General features: G+C 53.6%; 7 protein-coding genes across 7 annotated transcripts; 2 read left to right on the top strand and 5 right to left on the bottom strand.

Annotated features, from left to right (window-relative positions):
- Positions 1-827: 827 nt before the first annotated feature.
- UV8b_03842 (uncharacterized protein) lies at positions 828-2,104 on the bottom strand (the record flags this gene model as incomplete). The annotated part of the gene is made up of 4 exons (XM_043141340.1): positions 828-1,053; positions 1,135-1,376; positions 1,453-1,564; positions 1,635-2,104. The coding sequence occupies 4 exons, from the start codon at positions 2,102-2,104 to the stop codon at positions 828-830; spliced, it is 1,050 nt and encodes a 349-aa protein (XP_042997274.1).
- A 2,181-nt stretch (positions 2,105-4,285) lies between these two features.
- On the bottom strand, positions 4,286-5,338 carry UV8b_03841 (uncharacterized protein; the record flags this gene model as incomplete). Its single annotated transcript, XM_043141339.1, has 1 exon — positions 4,286-5,338. One exon carries the CDS (start codon positions 5,336-5,338, stop codon positions 4,286-4,288), a length of 1,053 nt encoding a protein of 350 aa, XP_042997273.1.
- Positions 5,339-6,587: 1,249 nt separating this feature from the next.
- UV8b_03840 (uncharacterized protein) lies at positions 6,588-6,927 on the bottom strand (the record flags this gene model as incomplete). The annotated part of the gene is made up of 2 exons (XM_043141338.1): positions 6,588-6,593; positions 6,655-6,927. The coding sequence occupies 2 exons, from the start codon at positions 6,925-6,927 to the stop codon at positions 6,588-6,590; spliced, it is 279 nt and encodes a 92-aa protein (XP_042997272.1).
- Positions 6,928-10,798: 3,871 nt separating this feature from the next.
- On the bottom strand, positions 10,799-12,878 carry UV8b_03839 (uncharacterized protein; the record flags this gene model as incomplete). Its single annotated transcript, XM_043141337.1, has 6 exons — positions 10,799-10,857; positions 10,921-11,145; positions 11,271-11,834; positions 11,936-12,071; positions 12,142-12,336; positions 12,495-12,878. 6 exons carry the CDS (start codon positions 12,876-12,878, stop codon positions 10,799-10,801), a joined length of 1,563 nt encoding a protein of 520 aa, XP_042997271.1.
- Positions 12,879-13,869: 991 nt separating this feature from the next.
- UV8b_03838 (uncharacterized protein) lies at positions 13,870-15,856 on the top strand (the record flags this gene model as incomplete). The annotated part of the gene is made up of 6 exons (XM_043141336.1): positions 13,870-14,037; positions 14,108-14,274; positions 14,334-14,795; positions 14,859-14,896; positions 14,968-15,063; positions 15,135-15,856. 6 exons carry the CDS (start codon positions 13,870-13,872, stop codon positions 15,854-15,856), a joined length of 1,653 nt encoding a protein of 550 aa, XP_042997270.1.
- Positions 15,857-16,092: 236 nt separating this feature from the next.
- UV8b_03837 (uncharacterized protein) lies at positions 16,093-18,193 on the bottom strand (the record flags this gene model as incomplete). The annotated part of the gene is made up of 4 exons (XM_043141335.1): positions 16,093-16,381; positions 16,543-16,610; positions 16,710-17,146; positions 17,326-18,193. 4 exons carry the CDS (start codon positions 18,191-18,193, stop codon positions 16,093-16,095), a joined length of 1,662 nt encoding a protein of 553 aa, XP_042997269.1.
- Positions 18,194-19,471: 1,278 nt separating this feature from the next.
- Positions 19,472-21,346, top strand: UV8b_03836 (uncharacterized protein; the record flags this gene model as incomplete). Its single annotated transcript, XM_043141334.1, has 4 exons — positions 19,472-20,050; positions 20,149-20,511; positions 20,655-21,076; positions 21,217-21,346. 4 exons carry the CDS (start codon positions 19,472-19,474, stop codon positions 21,344-21,346), a joined length of 1,494 nt encoding a protein of 497 aa, XP_042997268.1.
- Positions 21,347-22,231: the final 885 nt, after the last annotated feature.

The following is a 22,231-nucleotide window of genomic DNA, read 5'->3' as shown; positions in this document are numbered from 1 at the left end:
TTTGACCCAATGCCGAAGACTTATTCCGGTGGGAAGATCCTAGCCTGTTCTACTCAGCAACATGCATCTCTCACGCCAGCTCAGCTGCCTCTCGGTCACCATCTGTGCCCAACCTACAAGGTGATGGCGTGTATAACATGGTACGATGCCGCAAAAGAGCAGCTCCAAGCACACGGTGGAAGTATCACTGAGGACAGCGGCGGTTTTTACTTGATCGGCGGGACAAAACCAAGACGGAGCCACATCCAGAAGGCAACCTCTCCAACAGCGTTGCGGCAGGACCCCCCGCTTTCTCTTCACCTGGCACTGCGAGTCAAGGCCTAGGAGAAAAGCGCTCAGATGACATGCCGGTCTTATTGGGATTTGTCCGAGATTCGGTTACCACTTGGTCTGTATGGCTTTTGGTCAAACATGTACTGGTTACCTCGGTAGCAGGCACCTGGGTTAGTTGAGGCAAGTTGGCTTTCAGATATCCCACGTCTGGGCTAGAACTTCCTTTTGCCACTTTGCTTACAAGGAATGCAGGCTTCATTGCATTTTGCAGCGAACCCACACGCGTGCTAAGGAGCCAGCCACTGTCATAATCAAGGATGCCCCTACACTCATCGAACTGGGGCTTCGGGGACCTTTGCGATAAGCTTGGAGATACAGAAAATAGTATTAAGTTGCAAAGTTGCATCCCATGGTCGGCAAAGGCAACGTACGGTCCGTCCTCGACTTCCTCTACCTACCTCCTACCTACCTACCTAGCTACCTATAGGTAAGTAGTTGGATGGAATCTTTTTCATAACCACATCACCCCCTGCCGGCCTACGCAGCCCCGACCCCTACTTGTGGTTTCGCTTGGCCTTCTTGTGAGGTCTCAACTCGGTCTGGTACATTTTGAAAAACTCATCAGGCTCCGTGGGATGCTCGCCCGTCACAAACTGAAAGGCCGTGGTTGACACGTAGTTGGTCTTGCCTTCGCGGACGAGGCTGTAATATTCCAAGAGGTACTGCAGTTCCGACTGGTCGCTGTCAGACTGTGCCTTGAGGACACGCTTCGCCTCGGCCCTACGAGCAATTCAGCTTCTATATCTCTCTCTAACTCTCGTCCGTGGTCATTTTCTCTTCTTCATATACAGCGAGACCTACTGGGAAATATTCTCAAACTTAATCTCGGTCCCGAGAGCGGTGCTCGCCGCAGTGGCCAACTCGGCTCCGGCGCAAAGCTTTGGACCTGGATCGCAGTTTCCCGTCAGTCTGCTGCTCGCCGTCATGGGCTCGCTTGATCTCGTCTTCTTACCAGTCACGATCATCATCTGGCCTCTGTGCCTATCGTCGAATCCGTGCTTTCCTTTGCCGGTGAGAACGTGCGCCGCCACTTGCGCAACATCCTGTTGCTCATTAATGACTGCGGCATAAAAAAAGCGATGTCAAACCGGGGGGCAGAGGGGGGACCAGTCATCTTACCCCTAGAGCCACGGGAGCGAATTTGTGATCTTCCCCGATCGGCAACGGCAGCGTTCCTTCCTCCTTGGCCTGCGGAGCGTAAGTGAGGAGGTTTTCAGCATAGAAGCCTGCACTGTCTCCCGTTTTAGTTTCCTTGTCCGTGGAGGGAAGATTAGGAAGATGTAGTGCTTCTGTCTGCGCACCGGATTACACAAGGCGAGCCCCCGGTTGGCGTGCTCGGATCGCCCTTTGTCTGCAGGACGAGGGTCTCGAGATCGATGAATTCCCGAAGCCGGTGCTGCTTCTTGACGTCGGCGTAGTCGCAGCCGGCGGAGCTGACGAGGCACACGTTGGACACGCCAGCCTTCTTGGTCGCCTCGACCAGCTCAACGCAAATGTCGTACTTTTGGTGGTGCGCCGGTGGCACAATGCAGATGGTGTCTGCGCCCGAGTCCCGGAGAGTGATGGCCATGTCCTTGACCCGGCCGGGCTTGTGGTGCACAATGACGGCTCCCATCTCCTTGAGCTCCTGCGCACGTTGGGCGTTGGGATCCATGGCCAGCCCGATCACCGAGTCGATCTTTCTGGAAAAGTCGCGGTGGTCAAGGATGAGCTCCGCGATGGCGAAGCCCGTGTTGCCGTCCACGGCGGTGATGCATACTTTGCGAGCCATTATCGGAACTTTTTCAGTCGGAAGCAATGATTCACCATTGGGAATCCAGAGAGGTCCTGGCTGAATGATTTCTCTCAGTTTTCTTCCGCGTCGGCTTTTATGCAGCGCTAGAGGTGCGTCATGAAGTCATCGCTGCGTGATGCATCTTTGATGGACTGTGTCGGTGGAGCATCAACAGCCCCTTGGGCCATGACAGGGAGGGCTGGGAGCTAATGGTCCGGGGAAAGATACTTGTGAGTAAGAACCGTATTCATCATGATGAAATCGCCATGATGCCAACGATGTGTTGCGCTCCCGGGGCACTGCCTGCGCTTATTGGTCGATCGGATACCCCCCTGCCCGTCCTTGATGGAAGCAGAACGATGAAGGAGTGGAGGAGATTTCCCGTTTGCCCGGTTCTGCGGCCAATGATGCATGGTCACTGAAATCAACCCGACTCTCTTCCCCCTCTGCGTTTTCCTTTCCTTGTCCCTTGTAACGAAGTATCTGGGCAAAGGGATTCGCGTGATGCTGTCCGAGGGGGTGGCTACCGGTTTTGGCATGTTGGATCCTCCTTGCGTCTTCGTGCTTTACCGCCTACCTCGTACGCGGTATGCTTGCTTGCCTTCTTTTCCCTCTTTTGTTCATTGCTCTTGATTCCCGGTTGCAGGTGACGGCGCGTCGGGCCCGATTCGGCTGCTATCCCTTGGTTATCCAGGGTCCCTTGAGGAAATCCCGGGCACGCCTTCTGGGTCTTGCGTTCGGGAAATGGCACTGTCCGCAATCAGCATACCACTTGTGATGCCTTTCTTCCATCTTGCTACCCATCTTGGGCCTCTGCAGACAAAGGGAAAGCCTTCTCTCCTGGCCATGCCGTGCGTGACTCCCGCGTCTGAGGCTCGACGTTTGCATGGATTTCTCATGCAGAACCAGACGGCTGGGCAAATTGGATTTATTCTCTTTGATAGTCCTTGTTCCTAGTGAAATATTGTTCACGTTCAGCAAAAGGGATCGCTCGTTTATCTGCATCCGAGAGCCGTCCACGATGACTCTTCAACAGGGGACCCGGATTTTCTTGGCAAACTCGCCGACAAGCTTGGTCATGTGCTTAACATCGGAACGGAAAGAAACATCAGACCTGTATTCTGTGCATTCCCTCCCCGAGATGGTTCATTTCAACTACATTCGTTCCAGCGTCACGCAAACCCTGGATGCTATCATGTCGTCCAATATGGCACGAGAAAGCTTTGCTGCCATGTTAAGCGTCAAGTTCACTTGCCGTTGACGGAGAGCAGGATAGACGGAGGCTACTATGCACGGCGCAGAGGGAAACATGTGAGCAAGGCGAGAGAAACTCCGTCTTTCCGCCGACACAAGGGCTGCAGCCGCGGCCCCTTTCTCCGTTGTCCGGACGTTTATGGCAACGTTGGGGTTCAAGCTGGGAAGAAGTAGTTTGATTTCATAAAGGCGGCATGGCAGGATCCATGAGCGGTCAAGGATAGATAATGTTGCCGGCGCCTTGGACAAGAGCGAGCTTGCCTGCTTGCTTACGTGATTCTGGTTCCTGCTTTATTCTCTCTTCTTTTCTTTTCTTTTCCCTTTTGGCCCAAGGTACAGTTTAATCATCCCTCGCCATTTATGCCGTCAAGTTGCTAAGCTATATATGTGGTCTTGACACTCACTGCCAAGCTGCACTTACGCGTGCTATTCCCTCATCTGCGCAATTCATCCCGATATCAAGGGTCCAGTCATGTTTGTGGCCCAAGTGATGCATCGGCTTCTGCTCACAAACTGTAATTATTAGAAAAAAATATGAATAGGAAAAAGCCATGTCCTGATTACACCACACAGCAAAGTATAACGGCTGAAACGGGCTGCTATGACAACCATGGACAGGCGATGCTAGAGCTTGTCTTCGGGTTGCTTCGGTGTAGCAGCAACTCTCATAAACGCTTCTGGTTGGGGAATAATCTGACCATCCGACGATGCTTGTTCGGCCCATGAAATTCCAGCCTCAAATCACCATACAACTGAAATGACTGATCAATCAAAATCAAGGAACTGGCAGACAGACCGAGTAGGACCCAACGGGTGTCTGTCCACCTGAATAAACCCGTGCCATCCACAGTCTTGAGTCATCAGCAGCCTCCACGGTCGAATCGACAGGGTCCCCCCCCCCCTCCCCCCAACTCTGCACCATCTTTAATCTTGCTTCGAGGTCGATTGTTTCGTCTGCGCGGTCGCCAGCTCCCGCCTCATCAAGGAAATAATAATCTTGTCCCCCACCCATTTCGGCAGCAAGTGAAAGCCAACATCCTGCAGCGCATGGGCCCAGTGCCCAACGACGATGCCGGAGCCGTAGCCAGCCCGATCCAGCGCCGCGCGGGCCATTGTGCGAGTGTCCGGCACCAGCCAGGACGGCTTTTCCTTGTGGCCAGAAGCCCCCGTCACCCTACCGACGCGTAGGCCCAGCATCTCGACCGGCTCGGCCTTGCCCTCGAACGCCAGCTCTAGTCCCAGCGCCCGCGTCCAGGTCATGAGGAACTGCTTGCTGGCGCCGTAGGTCGCCAGAAAGGGGAGTCCAGCATCGGCCAGCGAGCCCACGTTCAGCACGAGAGCCGGGGCGTTCTGGGCCAGCAGGGGCAGCAGCTCCCGCGTCAGGTGAAATGGAAACAAGGCGTTGAGGCTGATGTTGCCCGTGGTGCCGGACTGAGATGACTGGCTCACGGGGAGGAAAGCCGGGCTCGGGGCGCCGCCGACGTTGTTCACCAGGATGGTGAGGTGCAAGTCGGCCACGGCCTCCCTTATCGAGGAGAACTCGACGGTTGCGACGGCTGATGCTGCAGCGTCTGAGGGGCCTTTGTCCCCGGAGCGAGCCTTGTCGCCGTTGTCGCCGGCGGGGCGAGTGCAGCTCAGGCAGGACACCATGCCGGCGTCGGCAACCAGCAGGCGAAAGGATCTCTTTGGGTACGCTCTCTGCAGCTGAGACATGACGAGGGTCAGCTTGGCGTGATTCCGTCCGTGCAGGACAAGGTTGAGACCGCGGGCTGCGAGTTCCTGCGCGAACGCCTTGCCAATACCGTCAGAGGCGCCCGTCACCAGGGCCCAAGGCTGGTCACCCTTGGGCGAAACATGGGCGAAGCGGTGGAACCTTGAAGGACGAAGGTGGATGTAGAGCAAGTTTAGGGCTCGGAGGATGGTGATGCCTATTACCAGCCATCCAATGCGGCAAGCAATCTGGGTCATGTCTGGCATCCTGGAAATGGGGATACAATGCCGCGTCTCGGGGATCTGAAAGACAAGTTGCGCTCGCACTTGAGAGGAACTCGTGCTTTTTTACAGTGTCGAAACTATCATAGTTCAAAAGTAGGAAGCAGGGATAGGTCGGGACGTGGGAAAGCAAATCAGATCACCCTCCCCCTCCTCCCGGTAAGATGGTCGGACACGTCAGCATGACGCCTGCGCAAGTACAGGCTTCGGAGTGGCTAGTCTGCAGGTCGACAGCAATGTGGCAACGCGCGCTGGTGCAGCCTCCAGAGTCGGACGGATGAATGCTCCAGTCCAGGTAGAGTCTGGTCCAAGGAAGAGTTCTCGTTAATGCCTCTTGTGTCCTTGGGAGTCGAGGACTTTGACACCCTCGTACCGTTCCTTGAGCTGTGCTTGATGCAATGGCATGCAAGTCATGCTTGTTTTGCAGGTTGTGCAAATTTTGAAGACTTACCCAGACTCTCTCATTGGAGATGTTTCAGTATATACGATTAACTGGTCAGGTAAGTTGATGTGTATTTAATTCCGGAGATGTGGAAGAAATTAAGTATATTATATCTAGCTATAAATTCCTGTCATTCTGGTAAGGAAGACACTTTGGCCGAGTGGTTAAGGCGGTGCCCTGCTACTCTGAAAAGTGAGTAAGGCATTACATTCGTGTGCGTAGGTTCGAATCCTGCAGGTGTCGTTTATTTTGTCTTATTTTTTTTTCTTTCTTTTTTTCCCCTAACACGCAAGTCAAAGCGGCAGGGAATGTCGACAGATAGCTTCCAGCATGAATCCTGTTTAAAATGTCAGATGACGAGGGTCAATGACCACGGGCGCAGCACAGTGAAACGGCCCCCTCGCGCAAGTCACCAGAAGCAAAAGTATTCCATTATCCCTCCCATCTTTGAATCCTACACGGCGGCGAGGGACTGTGTAGCCCTCGCCTCGGTGAGATATTTATATATATAAATAATGTATCGAAATTTGCTGCTATGACTCATTTCTACGTGAACCTGTGAACTTGCATCTCACATTGTCACTGTTCATTTATGGACATGATGATATATTCGCCATCCGACCCGTCACAACGTCTCCTCGGAAACCCAGGATACCGGAGTTTCTTTCAGCTCGGGAGTTTGCGGCGGTCTGAATACACACAACGACAAGATCTAGACTGTTGAAGCTGAGCGAAATCTGCCCACTAATGCAGCGAATACCGCATTTGCTACGGGCGCGACGAACCACGAACCTAGCACTGCATGCCTAGATTAGCAGCGCACCGAAGGGGAGAAAAAAGGGCGTGGGAAGAATCTTACCATGGCCTGCAGGTCTGAGCCATACTGAACCGTCTTCGTACCACATCGATTTGTCCACAACGTAAGGCGGCCGCCACCTATCGGGGAAAAGCACCCCCAGACGCATTGGCAGCCGTATGAATTGCACTTGGCGGAAGCGTTCTTGCACCCTGCATTTTGAGCCTGCTTGAGAGCATCAGCTTTGGTGGTACAAGACCGCGGGTTTATCTCGAGTCCTGCTGCGAGGGCGGTGAAGGCTCCGAGGACAGCCAGGAGAGTAGCAAAGGTCTTCATTTTGGCTGGTGTGCTTGTTTGTGGTTGCGGTTTTGATTTTGGTTGCGGCAAGACCCGGTTCTTGGAGAGGATGGACTGGAAACGGAGCGGCCTGTTGGTGAGGCACGATGGGTGTGGGAGCCGTCAAGCATACTTGTAAGCGGCGTATCGATGCGCGTTTGCAGCATTTGTCCAGCTCAACAGCAAGCAGGCGAGGCGTATCGATATACGTACGTTGTTCTATCAAGAAGCAGAAGTTATTGATTTGACTGGTGCGGAAGGGGAAAGGCCACAAGCACTAACCAGCCGTGTCGACTTTATACATGCCATGTCGGCATCGCGAAGCCCGAGCGGCCGGGGGGTTGGGGGTGTGGCTTACTTACCTCGCTGCAGCGGCCAGTCGGCACTAACCTACTCCGTGCAGCGCCCGAATGGCAGAAACACGCATCAGCAGCGTAGTCCAGCTGTTCTCCTTCTGGCAAACGCGACCCTGCGAACAGCGGCCATGTCCTCCATACACTGTCCAGAATAGCTGCCGTCAACTCGGGCATACGGCTCGATTCCCGGCTTGACAGGCGGCTCCTTGTCCGAAGTCGTAGACTATGTCAAGTCACGGATTTGGGCCTTGGCGCCTGGCTGCCAAGGCCACAACGATTGGGTGGGTACATGTCTGGTATGTACCGACCAGAACGCAGTCGCTCCTGCCCTGGCAGGTCCCGTCCCCCAATCAGGGCCACGTCCTGACGGGTTCCCTAGAGCCGAGCGAGATGCTCAGAAATAAAGTCGTCGTTGCCTGGCCTCTTCCGCACTTGTAAATGTGTAAAAGTGTAAAATAATACCGGCCCAGCGGCGAGCGCCACAGACTTTCCCCCAGGCAAGTTGTCTGCTCATTTCGCAATCTCGATCCAGCAGAGGGCGGGCCCAAGGGGGGCGCAGCACTGGATGCAAAAGGTTGCTCTTGTTGATCGTCGTAAGTCGTAGCCTGTTTTGCCTCTGGCCAAAGGGACTTCCAACGCTAACATAATCAAAATTTCTTCGAGATGCACTAAACTCGCGCTAAATGGAACGGCTCCCCGCTCACTGAGTCGAGCTGCCAGCCAGCCACCAGGCTACAAAGAAGGACGACGGAACGAACGAAAGGGTGGGTGCGTGGGTCATGGACTCATGGTGCTGTCTGGTGCCCTCAAGACGCTTTGTTTCCATCGCTCAGAGAAACTGGCTGGCTCATACTATTCTCCCCGATGCAGTTTTGTTGCAGCATTGGTAGCCACGACGAGGGCCAGGCGGCCACGGCCCACGAATATGAATATGGCTTGGTGGGCTCAGCCCCTGCAACCCCTGTGGCGAGCCGACGATGCGGGGATCCAATAATGCGACGAACAGGCGCGACACTATACTATATTTGCTGGCCTGAAGGGGGGGCGGGGTGGGAAAGGGGGGGGGAGGAGACAAGAGAAGAAAACGTGGGACAGTAAGAAATGACGGTCCCAAAGCCTCGAGCACCATCAAAGCGCATTACTACGGACTACCGTATTACTGGTCCGCTTCGGCCCATGTAGCCGCGCCACCGCCATCTTTCTTGCCGGCCTTGTCAATCGCGTGGCAACCGGCATGTTGGGACCCAAACAGAGACAGGCCCCCGAGCATAGTAGTATATACATACATATCCGCATTTCCGGCTCGAGCTGGCAGGGCTGACGTGTTGAAACAGGCCCGTCCAAAGTTTAAACGTCCAAAGTTTAAATTTGGCCGAATGGACGCAAGCCTCGCCACTGTAAGGGCCTGTGGTCCACTCACGGTCATCCCAGAGATTGGGGCTTACGAAGGCATCATCGCATGGTGAGAGACGAGCAAGAGTCATGCAGCGATTACTAAGGGGCCGTAAGTTCCGTGGGCGTTGCAGGTTATAAAAAGAGGACGGACCCGGTCGACTCCCCATCACGAAAGTCCCAAGGCCAAAAACACCACAAGCCGGTCTTCCGTCAGTTCCACATACGAGAAACCATCGTTTTCGACTGCATCATCATCATCATCATCATCACCACGCTCCACCAAACGTCAACATGCTTCACCAAACCATGATGCTGCTTGTGGCAGCCGGCCTCGCCGGCCTGGCCAGCGCGGGCACCTGCGCCGACGCATACCCCTGCCGACTCCCCAACTTCCGCGACATCAAAACGCCTGCGGCATGCCAGGCAAAGACGGGCTTTTGCGAACTCACCCACGACAGCGATGACTGCTCCGGCCGCGTCATCTCAATCAACTGCTGCGACGATGGCTTCGTCAACTGCCTGCTGCACAAGTTTTAAGGAAGTGGTCCGCGGGTAGAAGGCGTCGCTATCATCCTTCCATATTGCCTCTTGGAGAGGACTTCCATTATGTTGCCAGCGCGTAAGCAGGTGTGATTTTCGGGCTTTGCCCATAGTTGGGTTCGTTAGAAGGTGGAAGGTTTAGAGATACCTCGTACATAGAGAGAAAATACGAAACAGTCTCACTCCATTTTCTGCACCAGATTATATTAGCTGATTGGGTTGTAATTGGAATTTCCGCCTGGATTTTGCACGAGTCCAGCCCATTCTGCCATGAACACCGAACCCGCCAGGCCAGGCTCAAGTGAACACGTAAAGAAGTCGTCCTCGTTTTTTTTTTTTTTTTTTTTTTTTTTTTTTGAATATAAAGTCCGCGCGCTTGTATCTTCGCATATAGTCTCTGTAAGCAGCTATATACCGCATTTTTCTTCCTACTGCACACACATCCTTTTCACACAATTTCCCCACGCCATAGCCTCAGAAGCGACTCTGACGCCCTATATCACTTTGTCATAGTCTAAGGACTTGATATCTATTGGCAGCAAAAAATGTATTGTAAGGTAAAGCGGGGCTACTTAGTGTACTAAAAATAAAGGTCACTTTCTAAGCGCGGACTTTATATAAAAAAAAACGAGGACGACTTGTTTACTTGCTTGGGCTCAAGTGCTTCCCTTCCTCGGACCGGGGCGGCGGGGGGGGGCACGTGGGAAATTGGAATCCTGCACGGGACCGGCTGACATGCTATGCACGTAGGCTCGTCAAACGGGCAGGGCGGGAACCTGGACCTGGACCTGGGGCTTCTGGTGTGCAGTGCCGCCGGGGTCCGTGGATAGAGTTACCACCAAGCAGGCAAATCAGTCACTGCTCAACTCAGCAGCACTCACGAGCTCAAGTGCGCGGCAGGTCATCTCGGGGCCCTGAGCGAAGTCGATGCCGCCTTGCAGTTTCGGGGAGCCATGAGCAGAAACACTAGTCGTTGCGAAGCCGTTGGCCTTGGGCTTCCTGCACTGCAGACGTGTCATCTTGGAGGGGACGGCGATGGCGGCGACGGGGACGCAACGGCTCGTTTGAATGGCAAAATCAGGCTCGAAGGGGCTGGTTTTCGCGGCAGATTTGCGGAGGATCTGATTGTTGAAAACCTTTCAAGGAGGAAGGGAAATGGTTCGGTGGCTGTTTTCTCCCGCTTGGATCAAGAATGCGATGCCGTGGTCGGTGCGAGAGGCATTCTCCAGAACCCGTGGGGGTTTGAAGTAAAGCAAGAAATAGAGCAGAAACTTTAAGGACGGGTCAGCATGAGAGCTCGACTTGGTAGACGACGAGCTTTTTCAAAATCATCCATCGAGGCCTGGGACACCGCAGTTGCTGCTGGTTCTCGCTTTTCCGAAACGCGGGTGCTGCGTATCCTTCAACCGCCGTACAATCGAAGATCCGACCGTGCTTGCTGCTTTGTTTCGGCGTCTTTTGATACTGTGCTTTTTTTTTTTTTTTTTTTTTTTTTTTTTTTTTTTTTTTCCTTTTGTTGTTGTGAGAGCCACCCCAGTGCTTCCTTGCCACCTCCCCCGCGCAAACCAAACCCCTTTTGTTTATTTTGCAGCACTGCCTGCCTTTTTCCTCCGCCAGTGCTCGCCCTTGACTCGCAAGACTACCCATGATATCGTCAGCACGAGATACTCGGCTTCAAGTGCAGGTAGCAGACTAGACGTACCTATAACTGCACCTCCCACAACAACAAGATCCAGCAGGGCAAAGCCGGTAAAGAACCACGCCAGTCCCATCCTCGCTACCAAGGGAGGATACACGACAGAAGCAATGGCCGCCCCGGGGTTGCGAAGCATGTTGCCGAGAGCAAAGGCGCCAGCAGCCTGTAGCGGTGCACATTCGCCAAGAAACGCAGTAGTTGCAACGAACACCCAACTCATGCCGAAACCGGCTGCAAAACACGCATCAGCCCATTTCCGCCAACGAATGAAGGAAGCAAGAGAAGGGAGAGGAAAGGAAAGGAAAGGAAAGGAGGAGGGGGGCAAGGGAGGACCTCTGTCGGTTCAGAGCACTTACTCAGAAAGGTCGCTATTATGACAGACGAAACATGCAGCGAGTTTTGCACAAACCACCCAAACATGACTGTGCCAGCCACACACAACATCACTCCCCAAATCTGGTCGTACAACCTGCTTTCAGGCTCGACCGTTCCATCCGAAGACGCTGCTGCCTTGTTCTTGCGACGCCAGTCGCTCAGCCTACCCCCGACGAGCGAACCGATCATGAGGGCAATGCCAACGGCGATGTATCCGAGACCAACCTCTGTCGTAGACCAGTGGTACACATTCTCCAGGGCATGCGGCAGTGCTACCGCCATGGCGAAGTATGTTGAGTAGAGAATGGCGGTGTTGACCGTCACGATGCCAATTGGGGGGTACGAGAAGAGCTTCCAGTATCCCAGCAAGGTCGGCTTGGGGGGCTTGGGGCCACGCTCGGATTCCGGCACCATGGCGGAGGACAGCCTTGGGGGAAGCAGTACCCAGCTTTGATGCTTGTACATCTCTCCGTTGCCCACGCGATATCGCAGTGTTTCGGGCAGCATCAGCACGATGATGAGCCATAAGACGAAGCAAAACACCGCTACAGCTCAATGGTCAACCACTCCTGCACTCTCCTTTTCTTTCCTGACTTCCAGTCGCAGTCGCGGTTCGGTTTCAGGTGCGTTGCGGAGGGTGACGAACCTAGGAAGCCTGGGATCCATCTCCAATTGAGCTGGCCAGCCAGGGCCGATCCCAGCACCGGACCAAGGACAGGACCACATTGCGGTCCGAGTAGAAATACCGACATTGCACTTGCACGCTTCTTTGGCTCCGTCATCTATCGTTCCATCAGCCAGGCTCGGTAGCTCAGATCAGAGCTCAGCTACAGGGGGGGGGGGATGACTCACATCTGCTACTGTGCCTGCGCCCATGGAAACGACGGCCGCGGAGCCAAAGGCATGGACGATGCGCAGAATCAACAAGGCGCCGTAGTTTTTGGGCAAGACCGCCAGAAGGAGATTTGAGGCTATGAAGATGGCCAAGGAAACAATGTAGAGCGGTCTTCGTCCGCCATAATCAGCAAAACTGGACCAGAACAATGGCTAATTTCACGTCCGTCACGTTCCGTCATGTCATGTCAGCAGAGCTGTTTATTCTATAGCGCAACGCGAATGCAACGCGGATGCAACGCGGATGCAGCGCGAACGCAGACGCGGCGGGGCATGGCATGGCATGGCATGGCATGGCATGGCAAACTCACGGCAATGGCAAAGGTGACCATGAATACGGAAACCGTGGCATTGATGCTCGTGCTGCCGACATTGAATTCTCTTTCCAGCAGCGGCAGCACGGGGAGATATATAGCTCCAGAGAGGGGGCCAAGCATCCCAGCCAAGGTGATTACCGCCAGAATGAAGCGGCGACGGGCGGGCGGAAAGGCGCAGTAGACGGGTGGCGGTGATGCAGGCAGCTTCGGCGCCGTTGCGTCAAGGACGCCCGAGTCGGCTGAAGACATTGAAGTGGCGGTGTGCTGTTGGACTCTATCTCGAACACGGATCGCCTCCGGATCATCATCATCATCATGTTGATGATGACTACTTGCTACGGGTGAGGGATGGGGCTGTGCGCATGGCGAGCGTTGCATGTCCACGGCGTACAAAGAGGACTGTCGACATGAACCAACGGAAAGAAGTCAAGGATGGCGAGATGATTTTCGGCGATGATGTTTGACGTTGGGAGTTGTGGCTGTTCGATTGCAGGTGCCGTCGACAGACATGTCACGAGCGAGCAGTGGACAATGAATGGCACGGGTTTGCAACGGGTGTTTCTCTCTCTCTCTCTCTCTCTCTCTCTCATCCCCATCCCCCCGCCCCCCTTGTTTCTATTTTTTAAAAACCTTTTTTTTTTTTTTTTTTTTTTTTTTTTTTTTTGCTGGAATTCATTTTCTATTGCATCGCATCACCGCCAAACGGATTCGCCACGATCCACCAGCCGCGGCGGTTAGGAGACAATGGTTCCGTAAAAAGTCCCCTGCGGCGCGGCGCATCTGCAGGGCTGCGGGAGAATGAGCAAGTTTAGAATCCTTCCCCCAGCCCCTTGCCCTCTGCCCCCTGCCCCCTGCCCCCTGCCCTTGTCTTTGCATTAGTGCCATCATGGCCAGTGGCCGGTACCTGGAAGGACCTTTTTTTGTTTCAACTGTTCTTGCCAACTTTATGTCACTTGTGCCTGACTTATTGCATTGCCCCACATGATCCTGGCAGCTGCACCAAGACTAAGTAGGTACCAAGGTACCCAAGTTCTCCGTAGTACCCAGGCGACTCCACATGATCGCGGTTTTTAGTTTCTGCAGGAATTAGCTCGCCTTGTTGCGTGCGACTGGAGGTCAATTTCACTTGCTACCAGACTTTCAACTCTTTTATGCCGAGTAGACTTGACTCTAGAGAAATTGACTCACATAGCATAACATGGACTTTCGCACTTGCTCCTGCTCTTGCTCTTGCTCTTGCGTCCCCTGTCCCCGTGATAATTCTCTTTGCTGACAAGCGCTCATCCCGGCTGCGATAATCGAACAAAGCTTTAGAGACAGACGGCAGACAGACACACGGACAGACACACCCGCAGGCACACCCGCAGACATGAGTCAGGACGATGCTGCAATAATTCACAAGGCTGCAGCTGCAGCTGTCAGCCAACACCATCCAACCGAGGACGACCTGGATTCCGCCGAGGCATCCCACGACGAAACGACGTCGCCGCTGAGCAGCAAAAAGGCCCTCTGGGCTTGGCTCATTCTGTGCTTTTCCGTGAGAGACGTCCTTAACCCTCGTGCACAACACCAGGCAGGATACCACTAAACAACAGTGCCATGACCAGACCGGCCCGACCAATGGCATGGTGAATAGCTATGTCACGGCCAGCATTCAATCGGCGGCCAATGCTGTAGGACACATTCCCGGCACCAATAAGCCATGTGCCCGAAGAGGTGCCATCTCATGTGCGGTCAAGCTGGGAGGCAGAGATGTCGACTATCTCAGCTACCTGTGAGTCTTGCCATTTCCCTCCCAGTCTTGCCACGGATGTCTGACAAACGCATGCAAAGGCTGTACCTCCGTTCCATCAGCCGAGCCACCGAGGGCGTTGTATCTATCCTGGCATCGGGTCTGGCCGACTTCTCCAACTACCGCAAAACTATGATGATGTGCTCCATCTATCTCTTTGGCGCCCTGGCCCTGCCATTTGCTGGGCTGACAGGCAACGACTATAGCCATCTGAACGCCCTGTCTACCCTTTATGTCGTCATTTCAACTGTGTCTGGTGTGTACACCGTTATCGAAGCGTCGTACATCCCGATTTTCATGAGGTCGGTCGGTTGGTTCAGTAAGCGAGCCCGACTTCAGGACCAAGAACAGACGGCCACCTCAGACAACCAGACCTGGATCCAAGGTAGTCTTGTCAGTGTTCTTGGTTTGGTATCTGGTAATCTCGGTGCGATACTGGCGCTTCTTATCGGAGTCATCATTACCTATACTCGAGGAAGCTATGTCACGGAAGGATATTTCAAGTGAGGCAATCGGCAAAATACACATGGCGGCTTTTTTTTTTTTTAACCGTTATTTTTAAACAGCTTCCTGCTCGCCATTACCGTAGGCGGATGCCTTACCAGTAAGAACATTTCACCCAAAAAAGGATTCCCAGACCCCTGCTCCCACTACTGTGCTAACTTTTCCTGGCAGTCGTCTGCGCGATAATCGGTCATATTCTGCTACCAAATGTTCCCGGTGCCGAAAGGCCCAAAGGAAAGAGCATATTTCTGCTCCCATTGCGCACTTGTACGCGCAACGTCCCTACCACTCGCCGTTTCCAATCTACGCCAGACTACTGACCGTTACGCGGTGCCCAGGGCTCAAACTCATTGGCTCCATACGCAAGTATCCCAACGCCTTCAAGCTGTGCATAGGCTGGGTCCTTTGGAACACTGGCTACAGCAACTTTCTCCAGCTCCTTGGCGCGCTTTTTCTCGAAACGACAGGCATCCAGCGAGGGAGCGACGTCTACACCGTCTACACCTTCATGATGGTCATTTTCGCATGCATGGGCTCTCTCGGCTGGCTTTTTAGTTTCCGCTACGCCAAGTTACACATCAAGAGCTGGGCGTATCTATTCCTCGCTGTCAACATCCTGTGCGTCTTCTGGGGCTGCATTGGAATAAGCAAGAACGTGAGCATCGGGTACAAGCATCAGGCTGAATTCTGGGTCGCCGATTTCCTCTTCATGAGCACAAGCAGTGCGCTGAGGTCGCTGAACCGAGTGCTTTACGCATCGCTCATTCCAAAGGGGTCCGAGGCCGCGTTTTTTGGCCTGGAAATTACGCTGGACCTTGCCACGGGGTGGATTAATCCCCTCGTGCAGGGCGTTATCCAGAATAGGACGCATAACCTCCGGTTCCCCATGATTCCTAATCTGCTGCTCATGCTTGTGGCGTTGGCGTTGTATGTCTGGACAGATGTTGATCAGGGGATGCGGGATGCCGAAGTGCCCTTGGCGTCGAGTCCCAGCGGACAGGCACAACCTGGTTTCACAAGAGTTGACAGCAGAAATGTCTCAAAGAATGCGACGGCGTAGAGACGTCAGGATATTGTTTATTCAAGCCACACTAGATTTCGTTGCTGATGTTTGCAGGACGAACAGAAAAAAGTATGAAAATAGAAAATTTAAAAAAAAAAAATAGAAGCTTGGAAGAAGGAAAAAAAACTGGAAAAGTTCAAAAGAATCTAAATGCGGGGATAAAGGGAAAGAAAAGGAACCAAAAAAAAAAAAAAAACCTCAGCCCTGGCAAGACGGTTCCGGCTCCAACAAATTTACAAAGAGTTACATGATCGCTCCATATAAACATACTGGCCCTGATCCGGAGACTCCACAATCCCGCCCGACAAGTCCACCGACGATAATGCCCGTCGCGCGATGCCGGACTTTGTTATGTACAGATTGGCGTGTCCGCTCATCTCCACGACGCAGTTGTGCCAGGGCGTAGGGACATGCAGCTGGTCGCAGCAGTTGACGTCCTTGCCGTCAGGGGGGAGCGTATCGGTGGGTATGATTCCTTTTCCCAGCATCTGGATTCCGAATTTGGGGCCAGAATTGTCATGGCTAGGGAGGGTTTCAGTGGAAAACTCAAAGCACCGTGTATAACATGTGCATACTGATGATTTTCACATATGCACATATATAGGTAGGTAGGTGGGGTAATGAGAGGGTGCATAGGGAAAAAAGAACGGGGGGGGAAATCTCGCATAGCGGTTTCGACTTACGCGTGGATAGACAGACGCACGTGGTGCGGGAAGAGCATTTGCACAAGATTCGAGTAAGCTTGGTTGCGCTGGGCATCCAAATCCAGTTCACGTCAACGCTGTACCTGTCGTGGGGAGAAGGAGATAAAAAAAAAAAAAAAAAAAAGACAATGCTGGCATGCTCATACCTGAATCATCTCAAAGGCCACCTTGGCCGATTTTTTCCTCAGCTGGCTACGGTTCAGATGGCGCGTGTACTGGTTCGTGGTGAGATCCTCCAGCATGAACTTTGAGAATCCGCGGTAGAGGGCAATCATGGCGGCGTCCTGGGACGAGAGGATGCTTCGCAACTCTGCCTGGTCGAGCTGGAATCCCAGCGTCAAGACTTGCCGGCAAAGTTCGGCTTCGGGGTTCATCTTGGTGGAGATGTGGTGGTCCAGCTCGGGCAGGTCCTTGGCGATCTTGGAAGTGTCGTCCAGGCTGCCGTCGGGGGCACCGCAGCTGAACAAGTCGGGCAGGGACTTGAAGCCGATCCTGTGCTTGCCGTCTCTGAGCGCCACGATGCGGTCGTTCATGGCCTTGAGCTGCGATGCGTACTCGTCAACCACATCGTCGTCCACACCGACTAGCAGATTTTCGCTTCAGTAAGGTTTTTCTTTCTCTTGGGGCTTTTTTTTCTTCTTCTTTTGTTCTCTTTTTTGGGCCCATTGCACAGAGATTTAATGTGTGTGTGTATAAATATATATATATATATATATACATATATACATATATGAACGGAAACGAGGCAAAGGACAAACTCACTGCAGTCGCTAAAGACGTGTCCGTCGCTAATGATCCAGAGCTTCGCCCCCGGAGAATAGATGGCTTCCACGTCGTGCAGAAAGTCGTGCATGTTGGTCAGGGCCAGGCACTCGCCTCGGTCCGGGGCCGCGGACAAGACTTTGCTCAGGCTGGACGACTTGCAGGGGAAGGCGGGCAGACAGAATTCCACCATTGCGCCTCGCGAGGTGAAGGAGTAGACGTTTTGGCGGAACACGTCCTTGCCGCCCGACGACCACTTGTCGTTCTTGGCAACATATCGGAGACGCCGGTCAAACAGGTCGACGATGGAATCTGTGAGGACGTGGACGTTGTTGTCGAGGCCGCGGAGCACGTCGTGGTCCACCGCGGTGTCGACATGCAGGCTTGACAGAAGCAGATGGGAGAAGAAGACGTCGTGCTCGCGGCTGGGTCCTGATTGTAGGATGATGCCGACAAACTGCTGAGACGTGGGCCGGTACGCCTGATACAACGAGTAGGATTGCTTGGGCTTGCTGGGCTGTGCTTGGGGCGCCGTCGTGGCGTTCAGCCCAGGGCCCAGCCCAAGCCCAAGCCCAAGCCCAAGCCCAAGCTCAAGCTCAAGCTCAAAGTGGGCGGTTGTCAGAGACGCCGCTCTGGCGGCGGCGGCGGCGGCGGCGGCGGCGGCGGTGGTGGTGCTACTCGGGCTCTGCAAGGCGTGCTGCCGGATCTGAGACCACGCCGAGTTGACCTGGGCTTGGGACGGGCCGAAGCAGTCGATGAGATCACCGCAGGGGCGTCGGACAAAGCCTGCCACGAAGCGTTTGTGCACGGAGGCTTTTGCTGGACTGGGTTCCAAATGCACGCCCGGGGCGGGGGAGGAAGGGTGCATTCTGTTTCACTCGGTGCTCGGCAGTCTGGACGCAATGTCAAATCAACTTTTGACGTGAGTGCGAGTGGTAAGAAGCAGGAGTCGGGAGTCGGGAGTCGGGACCATGGATGTAACGTTGGAGAAGAAGAGCCGGCTCGGATACTCGCCGTCAAGGTTGGAAGTCAGGGTGATGGGTTGATAACTTTGATTTTCCTGCCTTTGTTTTCCCCTGTAGCAGGCTTTTTTCTTCTTCTTCTTCTTCTTCTTCTTCTTCTTCCCTGTCCTTATCCGGGATTTCTTTTGCGGAGTTATTTTCCAAAGGGAGCTGGCAGCGTAAGCTTTCGATGCTTTTGGACGAAGCAAGCCTTGCAGCTCCTCTGCCCCTGCTGCTGAGAACTGGGCCGTGATGCTGATGGATCCCGTTCGTGTTGGGTCTAAATGTTGGATCCGGGGGCTTCTGGCTAGTGCCGCGGTATTTGAGCAAGTTGTTTTTTTTTTCCTTCTTTTTTTTTGCCTTTTTTGCCCTTTTTTTTTTTTTTTTTACTCACGAGCCATCGCGAGCTGAAATTCTCTTTTTTTTCTCTCTCTTTTTTATACCAAAACAAGAAGGTAGCAGGTAGCAAGGGGGGTAGATCATAAGCAACATCATGAAATATTGTCGTCTGCGTTTGTCGTCCTCTACCAGGACAGAACCCAAGTATAACTTGGCGTTCTTCCTTGTGTGACTTTTGTATAACTCGATGGACTTTTGTGCATCGCACTCGCCCGCTTATTGTTACATCCCTGTCACGTACCTAGATGTATCGATTCCAGCTGTCATGTCATCATCCTTGATCGTTCTACATTATGGAGTCGAGTTGTGGGGAATGAAAACGTGCGAGACGCTGCGGTCGCCCTTTTGTTTCTTGTTTTTTTATTTTTTTTCCATCCTTTCTTTTTTTGCCGCTCGTGATGTAGCTAAAAGTTACACGGGTCCAGGTGACAGGCACATCATCCTGTCGCGTCGCGTGCTCTCGTATGAGCATGGTGCGACTTGAAACTGTGCACTTTGCCAAGTTGGCCATTGCCCTGCTGGCTTGTTGGCTGTGGCTTGTACTCCATACTGTACAAGATACTGTGCAAGGTTACTGTCGGGGTTATGAAATACCTCGCGAGAGTTAATTTGAATTGGCCTCATCTGGTTTATTTTCTTAGGTGTTTTTCTGGTCGGAGAACCTTCTTCTTCTTCCTCTTCTTCTTCTCCTTCTCCCAATGTTGATTTGTCTTTTTCGTATTTTGCCCGATAGGCAAGAAGTTGCAATGACCGTGACTGTCCTGCTCCTAGCCCCTTTGGCCGCCGCCGCCGCATACGCCGTCGTCCGTCTCTTCTTCCCCTTGCCAGACACTCGCGGCATCCCTACCATCCCCTTCTGGGTGGCCCTTCTCCCTCTCGTCAAGGACGTCGACCAGCAGGACATCTTCGCCAGGTACATAGACGGGCCTCTGCGCAAGCACGGCGCCGTCAAGCTCTTCTTTGCCTCGCGGTGGAACATCCTCCTTCACCAGCCGTCGCTTCTGGCCGACGTCTTCAGGCACGAGTCCGTATATCAGAAGAGCGGCAACCAGAACAAGATCCCCCACAGCGTCCTCGCCTCCCTGCTGGGCGACAACATCATCTCCAGCCGCGGTCAGCCTTGGCACACCTACAGACACGTCATCAAGCCGGGCTTGCAGGCCGCCCCCGACCTCGGCGTCCTGCTCGTCAATGCCCGCAAGCTGTGCCGTGTCCTCGTCGAGGCCCAGGCCGCGGCCGGCCACGGCGGCGTTGGTGTCCAGTCTTGCATACAGAGATACACCATTGCCAACTTTGCCCAGGTCCATTTCGGCGTCGACTTTGGGGTATGGAGACGCCCAAACGCTTTCGAGAGAGCCACGACAGCACACCCAAGAGCTCCACGACATCTCATGTGACCCCCTTGCTGACCAGATGGCAACAGACGCTGGAATCCTCCGACGCCTACCTCCACCAGATCCAGTACCGCATCAAAAGGGAAATCTTCAAGCCCGTCTTCTTGAACTTTCCCTTCCTCGACCGTCTAGGGCTTCCCAGTCGCCGTCGCGCTCGATGGCTCGCCTCCCATTTTACCGATCAGTTGGTGCTGGCCTTGGACCAGGCCAGCCAGGACAGCAAGTTTGATTCCTCTCGCCAACCCCTTACCACCGCCCTCTTGGAAGCGAGACGGAGCGGCACCCTTACGGAGAAGCAGTTCCGGGACAACGTCACTGTCCTGTTTGTGGCCGGGCAGGAAAATCCGCAGCTGGCCATCATTTCCACGCTGTACTTGCTGGCCAAACATCCCGTAAAGTGCCCCATTCTTTGACAAAACCAAATCCTCCCGCCCAAATTAAAAAAAAAAAAAATAAAATAAAAAAAGAAGAGAGAAACGAAAGCATGGCGCCTAACCACTCTCCCTGCTTGTCTGACCCCGTCTCTCTTGCACAGCATATCCAAGAGCAATTACACAAAGAGCTCTCACTCGAAGATTCGCCCCTCGACGACGTGACGCAAGAATCTCTCCATTCCATACCCTTGCTGTCAGCCGTCGTCTATGAAAGCCTCCGTCTCTTCCCTCCCATAGGTCAACTGGTCAACCGGCAAGTCGCCCAGCCCATTCTTCTTGGAGGAAGAATCCACCTCCCACAAGGCACTTATGTCGGCTACAACTGCTACTCCACCAATCGCGACCCAGGAGCCTGGGGTGCTGATGCCGATGCCTTTCGGCCCTCCAGATGGGGGACTACATGCCAAGACATCCAGAAGGAGTACAGACGCCGACGGTCTCGCGCAGAGTTTATATCCTTTCACGGCGGTCAGAGGGCATGTCTTGGGGAGAGGTTTGCGCTCCTGCAGCTGAAGGCAACCTTGTACGTCCTCTTGCGGAGCTTGCAATGGAAACTTGATCCCACGTGGCCGGATAGAATGACGCCGGTACGTTTGATGAAAAAAAAAAAAAAAGGGGGGGGGGGGGGGGGGGGAGCCGCTCTATTCTAATTTGTCATGGCAGGCTGGGCCGCTTTGTCCGAGAAATCTGCGTCTCGTTTTCGAGCAACGGGTGCCACGGTCAAGATAAGGCCGAATGTGCGACGCACATGGAAGGAATGGAGAGCACAAGGATGGCCAAGTTTTCCTTGTGAGGTACGACCTACAAGAGCTACATTACCGCGGAATAGGACAAGATTTATCCCCTCATTACTCACCCACCTTCAGCCATCTTACCCCAGATTACTCTGCTCGGAACCTGTGTAACGGGCAGATGCGCGCACCACAGACGGGACCACGTATGCAACTAATCACGGCTTGGCTCGAGTTCTCATGTGACGACGACGACGACGACGATGAGGCCTGTCAGGACATGCTGTCGTTTTGTCCTACGGTAAGATTTCTCGAATGTTCGGCCGGGGCCAAGGTACTGCATGCTCTTGACTCGGCCATTCACTCTGCTTTCCTTGGCCAGTCGTCGTAACTCGTTGCGGACCCTTTTCTGTCATGGCGTGACGCTGGTGGTAGTGCTACAGAGTCGTGGCCGCTGCGTGTCATGTTGTGTGAACTGGCCGGGTAAACGCCTGGTTTGCTCGCAAAGGAGTCAGCAGACGAAGCTGAGAGGAAGACTAACACATGACTGTGAGTCTTGGAATACTGGAGTGCTGCGGACGTGAAAAGGCAGGCAAAGGGTGGAAAAGGGGAAGGATGATGGTTACCAGGAGGTAGGTAGGAAGGTAGATAGCTCCTAGCGTGAGCCGATTTCAAGCACTTGGATATACCGCGTACGTACGACGTACTTCCCAATCGTTATCCGGATTTATAATGCAAAGAAGGTATCACATAGAGTGGGGTATATAAGCGAGGAGCGCAGAAAGGTCCTTATTAACTACGAAGGAAATCGGCGAATGAGGCTACTATATACATAAATAGACTATGTAGAGGACACCTTAAGAGGTCCTCTTCTTTTCCTCCTTGGTCTATATAATATATTTATTTGACGCCTAGTTGCAGTCGCCCTAGGGCTACTTGTTTATAAT

This window comes from Ustilaginoidea virens, chromosome 3 (assembly GCF_000687475.1).
Source record: "Ustilaginoidea virens chromosome 3, complete sequence".
Taxonomy (NCBI): domain Eukaryota; kingdom Fungi; phylum Ascomycota; class Sordariomycetes; order Hypocreales; family Clavicipitaceae; genus Ustilaginoidea; species Ustilaginoidea virens.
Note: the sequence above shows the minus strand (reverse complement) of the source record. Positions and strands in the feature narration are given on the sequence as shown.